At 38.3% G+C, this 9,338-nt stretch overlaps 1 protein-coding gene across 2 annotated transcripts in view; it reads right to left on the reverse strand.

Moving 5' to 3' along the window:
• The window catches only part of pitx3 (paired-like homeodomain 3), a 16,912-nt gene that overhangs the window by 3,852 nt on the left and 3,722 nt on the right, over nt 1-9,338 (reverse strand). Inside the window, exons 1-3 of one of the 2 annotated variants that reach the window (XM_008428965.2) lie at nt 6,287-8,765; nt 6,111-6,250; nt 2,316-2,521 (exon numbers count right to left, since the gene is read on the reverse strand). In XM_008428965.2, the coding sequence (XP_008427187.1) occupies nt 2,316-2,521; nt 6,111-6,219 (315 nt within the window). In that variant the 5' untranslated portion in view covers nt 6,220-6,250; nt 6,287-8,765. Of the gene's footprint in view, nt 1-2,315; nt 2,522-6,110; nt 6,251-6,286; nt 8,766-9,338 lie in introns of those variants that run through there. The other variant, XM_008428964.2, reaches the window with a different exon arrangement.

A 9,338-nucleotide genomic window follows, 5' to 3' on the forward strand; every position in this document is an offset into this window, starting at 1 on the left:
TATATATATATATACACTTATCCCATTGGGGTGATGGTGCCTATCTCCAGCCGTCAATGGGTGAGAGGCGGGGTCACCCTGGACAGGTCGCCAGCCCATCGCAGCAGGTGTGTGTGTGAGCGTAAACTAGGTCTTTATATCCTTGTGGGAACCTATTTCTGTTTACAATGTGGGGTTGTGGGGACCATTGACAGGAGATTCTGTTTAAGGGTTAGTGTGCATGTGCGTGTGCATGTGTGCACGTGTGTGTGGGTGTCCATAAATAAGCAAAACAAGGCTGGAATCAAAAGGCGCTTTTGTCCTAGAATGCATAATGGCTCTGTGTGCTCTACAATACTTTGCATTTGATTTTAGTAGCAAATCATTGCCTGGAGGTGAACACATTTTGTCTCTGAACAATGTTTGCATGTTAATGTTAACAAAGTCCAAAGCACTCTCCACCTTGGAACAGATAAGTAACCAAATGTATTCACATTTCCCAATGCTGGATTATAACCAGATTGTAATTAGAACTTTATACTGTGAGAAAAACTTACAGCAAGATATAAAACGGATATGAAGGCAAATTATTGAAACTTAATCATGCTGTTTTATCAGCTGAACAGAAGTTTAAAAGCTAAAGCCCACAAAACCCTAAAAGTGTCACAAAAAAAAAAGATTTAATAGCAGGCTCTGTTCTTGTTTATCAGTTAAAAAATTCATGATGGATGCACATGTTTCCAGTAGTCTGGAGGGAATGCTGCTTCATGGCTTTAGGAAGAGCTGCTGTAGTGTGAAATTCATCCCATCCATCTATATTATCTTACACGCTTATCCCTTGTGGGGTTGTGAGGGGTGCTGGTGCCTATCTCCAGCAGTTTACAGGTGAGAGGCAGTTCACCCTGGACAGATCACCAGACCATCGCAGGGTAACACAGAGACAGACAGGACAAACAGCCTTGCACACACACACCCACACCTAAGGAGAATTTAGACAGAGGAGTCAACCTGACATTCATGTTTCTGGACAGTGGGAGGAAGCTGGAGTACCCAGAAAGAACCCATGCATGCACAGAGAAAACATGCAGAAATACCCTGATGTGAACCCAGGAGGAACTCACTCCCATTTTTGTAAATCTCTTATGTTTATCCTTCCCTAAATATTTTCCACAGGATTTAAATCAGGAGAACATGATTTAAATCCTGTTCTCCTGATTTAAATCAGGAGATTTAAATGTACCACCCTTCTTATGTAGGGTGGTACATAAGAAGAAATTGTTCCCTGGATAAAGTTATGAACTTCTGCATTCATAACACAGTAGTCAAGCAAAGTTAATATATTTCACAGGGATGCCTGCTGCAACATTTCCCCATAGCCATGTTTGATGTCCTTGCACAGCCTGAAGCAGAAAGCTCTCCAGATCATAAAGCATCCTCCACTGTGTCTTGTTCAAAATCTGTCTACTGGGACTTCCTTGTTATGCCAGTAACATTGCAAGCCATCAGGACCGTCCAGATTCTACCTTTCACTGTCCCATATTTGGTACTCCGTTACGCAGTTCAAACACAGTGACGTTTTTAAAGTTTGCTCAAAATTTGCATGACAATGAGATGGAAACATAATAATGATTGTATGTGTAATGTAAACGGGCTTCCCCATGATCATAACATTTCTCCATTTAATCTGTTATACAGGTCTGAGGATTGAGGGTTTTCATTAAATGAAATTCATAACAGTGTTATGACATCATTCTAATAAACTTATTCTCAGAGATTTATTACACACTCTGAGTAGTGAATGAGTAACTTTTAGAATTCAGTTACTAAAATAAAGAAACTGTTCCATTTTATTCTAACTTCCAAATATGGACCTTTATGTTTTTACAATGAGTAAAGAAATATGTCAGAATACCACAAAGAAGGGAATACACTTTGTGCATTCCCCTAGGATAATCAATCTAGATCATACACGTGTTGATATCATGATATGTATGTACAAACGACTACCCTCAGTGAGTCTAGATTTTGTGGTGAAAGCTTTGATTGAAGTTAAATCTTCCAGTGCAACTGTGCCATATGTCTGCCTCAGAACACGACTACAACACAATCAACACAATCGAAAGTCATGTTGAAAGGACCAAGTGACACTGTCACTGACGTTCTGACCTTTTTTTTTTTTTTTTTTTTTAATGTCCTGCAGTTTAAATTGTCCCAGTGTTCTTGCAAGGTCCAAACATATAGCTAATGTAACATAAAAACAAACAAAAAAAACCATACAGAACCTGGTTTCCTCTTCTAATGAGATGATAAGCGCGACTGTGTGTGTGTGCACCCACCCTGACCCGAGCCTCAGTGAGGTTGGTCCACACAGCAATCTCTTCTCTTGTGCTCATGTCTGGGTAGCGGTTTCTCTGGAAGGTGGCTTCCAGCTCCTGGAGCTGCTGGCTGGTGAAGTGAGTCCTTTGCCGCCGCTGCTTCTTCTTCAGAGAGCCATCTTCAACACCTGACTCATCCAACTTGTTCTGCTGGGATTTCTCAGTGTCTGCAGATAAACAGGAGCTATCATTATTTTCAGTTTCTCTCTTGCTCTGTTTTTCTTTACATTTTATATATTGCTATATAACACATAGTAAGAAGAATTTATAGGTGTACATTGGCAAGGAGTTGGTAATTATTCTGATGCTGCATGTCAAGTTGTTATTTGAAATTGTATTTCAATAATATTACTATTATCTGTAGATTTTCTTGTCTTGTTATGAGTTAGTTTGATTAAATATGTGTTCACTTCTTCCTACTCCTCAAGCAGAAAAGTTGTAACATCCATACTGACTGCTTTCTTCTCTTGTTTTTAAAAACCAGTTTAAAATAAATAACTTAAAGAAAGGCAGTCTGACAATTGCTATCTGATAAAGAGACAGTACAGAATGGTAAGCAACAAAACTAACGTTTGAAGAATATTGTTCCAGTATAAAAGATAAAACAGGCCTCATACTTTGCCCATACTTTGATAAATTAAAACAATCATCTTTCTTTGTTGGCATGTTTGTGATAGCAGATAAACATTTGAAGCCACAGTTCACTGGAAATCTGTAGAATATGATAACTGAGTAGATTGCAGATGTCTGAAAACTCACCAAAGCATTCAGCCATTTGTCTCATTTACAGCTTTTGCCACTGACTGACATGGTGGACATTCATTGACAGACCTCAAGCATGATAGAATATTAAATGTGTGTTACATACTCAACGATATATTATTTTACAAAGCATTGCTGTATATTGCCTCTGTACTAAAATGTCATCATAAACATACAAAAGTCATTTGGTGTTATTGAAAGTTCTGTAGCACCTTGAAGATAATTTTTATGACAGCTAAATGAAAAAAAACAATAAAAAAAAAACAACAGAAAACATGGCAGATGCCATTTTTAAGACAAGATTCTGGTAAATTCAAACTGATATTACAAGATTTCCTCACAGGGTATTATAAGCCTGGCAGGCCGCCAGGCTTTACTTGTGCCCCCACCAGGCTAAACATTGTTTATTTATTTAAGTCTTTTTAAAATGTTTGAATTTTTTTAAGACTTTATAGTTGGTGTTCAGGTATTCTTTTCCCAATCTTTCAATAATACATAATTATCAAGTGATATTTTCAAATTTCTTGTCCACTTTTAACTCAAAAACAAGACTGACGCTGGATGAATGACTGACCTAGCATCCAGCCACCAGGCTTAGCAAGTTTTCTGGGAGAAACCTTGTATTGGTATTTTTAAATATAGAAAAACTGTTGTTAGTAGAGCAGTCAACACTTCAACTTTAGTCAAAAACATGAAACAAATAATGTTCAAGTAATAATCTAGATGAAACTAAAAAGTATAGAACTGCTGTTCTATAAATACCAAAAGCAATCTTACTCAATTTAATAAAGAATAATTGACTTCTATTGTGATTGTTTAAAGGTTTAACACTACTACATAAATTAGTCTAACAAAAACAAGTCCATTCTCTAATGGCCTGATGAAGAAAAAAAAATAAAGCACTGGGTGTCACTGCACTTCAAGAAGATGTGTTTAAAGATTAGTGCAAAATTCAAATGATCAAGTCTAAGTTCTTTGTATCTATAAGTGCCACACCTCCACATGAATTTGCATGAAGCTCATAATCAACACACCCCAACCTCAGATGAATGAAAACATAATCTCTGTTCAAATAGCAACTCCAATCCCTTCAGGCAAGAAACTGACAACCGTGATTGTGCTACAATACCAGGAAAACAAACGCAAACAATTATTACATGCAAAGCGGATCTGATGCTGCGGCCGACTGCATTTTCTCCCCAGCAGAGTTGGTTTAAAGGTCTGCTGAATGTTATGTCTGCCTGGGCTCCTCACTGCCAAATCAAACTCATGCAATTTGAGGACCTTACAGAAAGACGTGAATTTAGCTGGCTAGCTAATCCCGTGGATCAGGCCTTTGTGACCGGGGCAGGTTGGGTTCTGTTTGGTGACGGCTTAGGTCTCTGGGAGCAGTTCAAAATGATCAACTGGGTTTAAAAGGAAGCTCCACAGGGCCACCAGCAAAACCAATAAGGGCCAGGCTGAGGCTGTTATCTGGCAGTAAACTGACACTGGTAAGCTGTCACTTAAATCTATAACACAGCACAGAGGAAAGGACTGGCCTTTCAGAGTGATGTCCTAATGAACAATGGGACCAGTTTGACTAACAATGTGCCAGAAGGAGAAAGCTATACTCGAGCTCTGTGCATCAGATTATTTTAAGCAGAAAAATCACTTTAGCAAAGTATTAAAAACATCACCTTTCAACACCTCGGAAGACAGAAAAGATCTCAAGCTAACAAAAATGCTGCAAATAAAAGAAGTCAGTTTATTTTTATTTCAGGAAGAAAAAAATAATCAGATGTCAGTCAGATGATTCCGTAAAGGCTTGGCAGCTGTAGCATTCCCGTTAAAACACAAGCTACATTTAAGTTTGCAAAAGAATTATCCAAAAGAATTAAGTCTCAGCTATGAGAAATATTCTTCTCATAAATTAATGTCTCTTAACCAGAGTCATTCATTTTATTAGAATAATTTTTTGTCTTGCAAAAACAAACAAATAAATAAATAGGTTACAAAAATCTTGTGAAACACAAATGAATTTTAAAAAAATACTGTAGACATTTATATGTATTCCTCTTCCACAGACTTAAAAAAACAGAAACCACAAAGCCTGAATTTAAATTCTAAAATATATTTTAGTTCAATTTTTTTTAAAACGTTAAAAGTTATAATAAATCACCAAATCGTTTCTATGAAAGAAATTTGTATAAATAAGGGTACTCTTTGGGGGGGAAAAACAGCAACTTCTGGTTCGCAAAATATAATTACACACGATCATTTAAAATGTGTAATTTAAGAAAGTACCTAAACGGGTGTTAACCAGTGGTTTGTGCACTTTTGCAGCTAAACTAAATGTTAAATAAAGCGACCATTAAGGCTTGCGGCTCAATAAACAAGGCTTCATTTAAACGAGAGGAATGGAAGCATTTTTACGGCGTGTCTTATAAATAGTTAGATAATCGTACTTCCTCCAAAGACGTATGCAAACGTTTATTATTTAAAACTTCCTAAACAGACTGAGTCACAAAATCAGAAAAACATGTTCTGATTACATCAGGCGACTTCATAGATGTCTCTTTCTTTTCTGTTTGTAAGGTCTGCGAGGGACACGTCGGTTCACGCTGATCGGTTAAGCGCCACGGATACGAGCTGTCGGTTGATGAATCGGCAACCGTGACGGGCCCGGAGAACCGGCATGCCCGCTGCAGCCGCGGGCTGCTGCAGCCGCGGGCTGCTGCAGCCGCGGGCTTGGGCTTCGCAGGGAGAGCGACACAACAAACTATGACATAAAAAAAAAAATCACAAAACTGGGGTTAAATATTCATAAATGTTATGATATGCTTATTGACACATTTACGTTGAAGAAAACTATTTAGAGCAGGGAAGCTTAGTAGTTAAAAATTAAACTATTTCGCTCAAAGCAGTTAAAAAATAAAAATAAAAATTAAAAAAAAAACAAGAAATGTTCTGATCCAGATATACAGGAAGAGACGGACAGATGTGCTGACTAACCGCTTTGGTCCTGGCCTTTACATCCCGACTCATGCTGCGGTGTTCCGGAGTCAGAGAGAGACAGCGCCGGGCTGCGGGTCTCACTGTCTGTCAGCAGATTAAAATCCATCACCAGGCTCTATGCGCAAACACACACACACGCGCGCACACACACACACACACACACACACACACACACACACACACACACACACATGGAGAAGAGACATGTCATAAATAGGTTAATATTCCCAGGTCACATTTAACCCGCTGTGATCCTCAAATCAGAGAGAAACTCACTTCATTGTTAAACACATAATGCCATTTTGTTTTTTTCTTTTTATTTGATCATTTTTTATTTCATGCAGTCTAACTTTTCCTATTTTGAAGGTGTGAATGATTTAGCAGCTCACTGTTTTCCAGTGTGTCTAGACATTCTAGAAATTCTGACTTTTACATAAAAATCAGATAAGGCTTTACAGAAAACTGCTGTAATTAGACTTTGTAGTTGTAGTTGAAGTTATAGGTCACCTTAGAAACTTAGCAGAATTGCATCTACTTTTACATCTCTCAAATGTAATAAAAGTCAGTACAGTGCATTTTATATGTGAGACTTTATTTTTAACTCTTTGTGGTGCTGTTGCTATAAAATCCCAAAAATCAACAATGTCTTGTGTTTCGCTTCATCTATCAGTAGCTTACATCATGTGTCTATTTTTTTCTCCGTTTGCTCCATGTGTGTGGCGGTTGTGAGCCTTTACAAGAGGTTGACACAAGCAGCTGTAGGAAGCCCTGTCCTGTGGACTCTGTCTATTTTGGAATATGAGACGAGCCACAAAAAGGCCTCACAATGACATTTTAGTCTAATTTCATACTTGCGAGGATGAAGCATTGTCTCACACCCCGTGGCTGATTGCCCCGTGATCAGTTAACACTTTGACAATGTTGATGGAAAGCAGAGCCATCCAGATCTGCCAAAGCCACGAGAGGTTTGGGATGCGATGCAAATAAAGCCAAAGTGTTGACAGCAGAAACAGATTTAACCAGAGGCACTGGCACGCTTACGCAACTTCACAAGTCCAACAAAGCAGATGATGAAAAACCCCAAATACTAAAAATCAAAAAGGCATCTAACTGTTTGGCCTTATTTTCATTATATATTTTTTTGCATTTCCAGTGGCAGCAGTATGCAAACAGAACTAATGCTGTGTTAGTCTCTGTCTGGGCAGAGCTGGACCGTCAGCTGGTCACTGCCGGTCTTTGTGTGTGTAGACCGTATTGTTACAGATGTAACAGATTTTAAGTGTGCGATTATATTTTCTGATAAACCTGTTTTGGGAAGCTGAATGCACACCCACACACCCCCACCCTGTTCATGTTTCCCTGCCATCTCTTATCTATCATGCCAGCTCTTTGTATATTTGGTTACATGAGCCTTTGTGATGATTTGTACACAAACACACAACAGCAACTCACTCACTCGAGTACTCGAGTGAGGTTGAAGCAGAGGATGGGGAAACTATACCCTCTGGCAGCCACTAATGAGCCACTTTACCTTACAGTTGACAAACATCAAACTGATGAGTATGTATTGTTATACATATGTAAAAAGAAAAGCAATGATTAATTGATTGTCATCAAGACATTAAGAGCTGAATTTACAGATAGTCATGTTTTTATCATTTCTTTTTAAATGAAAGTCAGACGAAGTAAATCATTAGATCAGTATCATTATACTGAGATCTTCTATAGAAGCTCCAAGGCCCCGGCCTCAGCCAATAGACTCCAGGGTTTCCCTCAGTGTATTATAAGCCTGGAGGGCCACCAGGCTTTACTTGTACCCCCACCAGACTTAGCATTGTTAATTTATTCTTTTTTTTTTTTTAAAGACTTTATAGTTGGTGTTCAGGTATTAATCTGCCAGTCTTTCAAAAACGCATAACTATCAAATGATATTTTCAAATTTCCTGTCAACTTTAAACATTTTTGAACTCAAAAACATGGCAGGTGGCTGGATGAATGACTGCCGTAGAGCCCAGAGCACCGGGCTCAGCAAGATTTCTGGGGGAAACCCTGGATTCTATGATCATACGGCTAACACTGACAATGTCCTCTTTCTGAAGAGACATGTAATACCGTTTTCTTAGTATACCTGCATTTTATTATCATATACTGAAACTATCAAGTCTCTAAACCAGGCATGTGAAAATAATGTGAGGATTCCAATCTCCAGATCAGCTGTCTGTATTTTTTCTTCTATTGTACTAATAAGACAGTGAGGGTAATTACTGACTTTAAATTTGGTTATTCATTAAAATATGTAACATCTTCAAATACATAACAATCAAAGGTGGGACGTATGATAAACTATGGAAATCCTCAAGAAAATTCCATTCAGATCCCACAGGGAAATAAATGTAATGTTGTTGTAACTCATATTAATTTAAGATTATTCAAAGAGTTATAATAGAAGGTGATGGCGACTGGCAGGAAGGATCTCCTGTAGCGGTCTGCATTACAGTGAATTTGTAGAAGTCGCTGGTGGAAGAGATTCTGCTTTTCTGCAACAGTCTCATGCAAAGGGTAGCCAGGGTTGTCCATAATGTTCTTGATTTTATGTCAAATCCTTCTTTGCATCATCATCTCCAGAGGTTCCACAGTCGTCCCCAGAACAGAACGAGAACATTTTTTTATCAGGTTGTTGAGCCTTTTTAGGTCTCTGGCTCTGATGCTGCTGCCCCAACAGATGAGGGCAGAAGGGATGTGACACAACAACAGACTTGTAGACCGACTCGAACATGCTGCCACAATGAGCGGCATAATTCTAGAATTCTTTGTAAAACAGCATAGTTCTTTCACCAAATGAACGCAAATCGGAATAGCAGAAAATGAGACGTTTCCAACATTCACCGAAAAATGTTCAGTGGAAGAAAAAGAAAGAAAAGCGAGAAAACATTTGACCATGGTCTAGCTTAAATTTGACGTGCAGGTGGCAAAAGGTTTCCACTAGAACTCCTCCCAACTCCCACATTATGCAGATTCCCAAAAAATTACTTCAACCGAAGCACTGGTCCATCTTCTGACTTCTGTCTCCTGACTCTAAACGTACAAATTATTTTTAATATGTTTAAAGTCACTAATTTGAATGAATTTAAATTGGTTTACTTAAAGCACAAATTGTAAACAAATATATTTATAAGTTTTTTACAAGACAAACAGATCCAATTCATACACACACACACACACACA

Source organism: Poecilia reticulata, linkage group LG15 (assembly GCF_000633615.1).
Source record: "Poecilia reticulata strain Guanapo linkage group LG15, Guppy_female_1.0+MT, whole genome shotgun sequence".
NCBI lineage: Eukaryota > Metazoa > Chordata > Actinopteri > Cyprinodontiformes > Poeciliidae > Poecilia > Poecilia reticulata.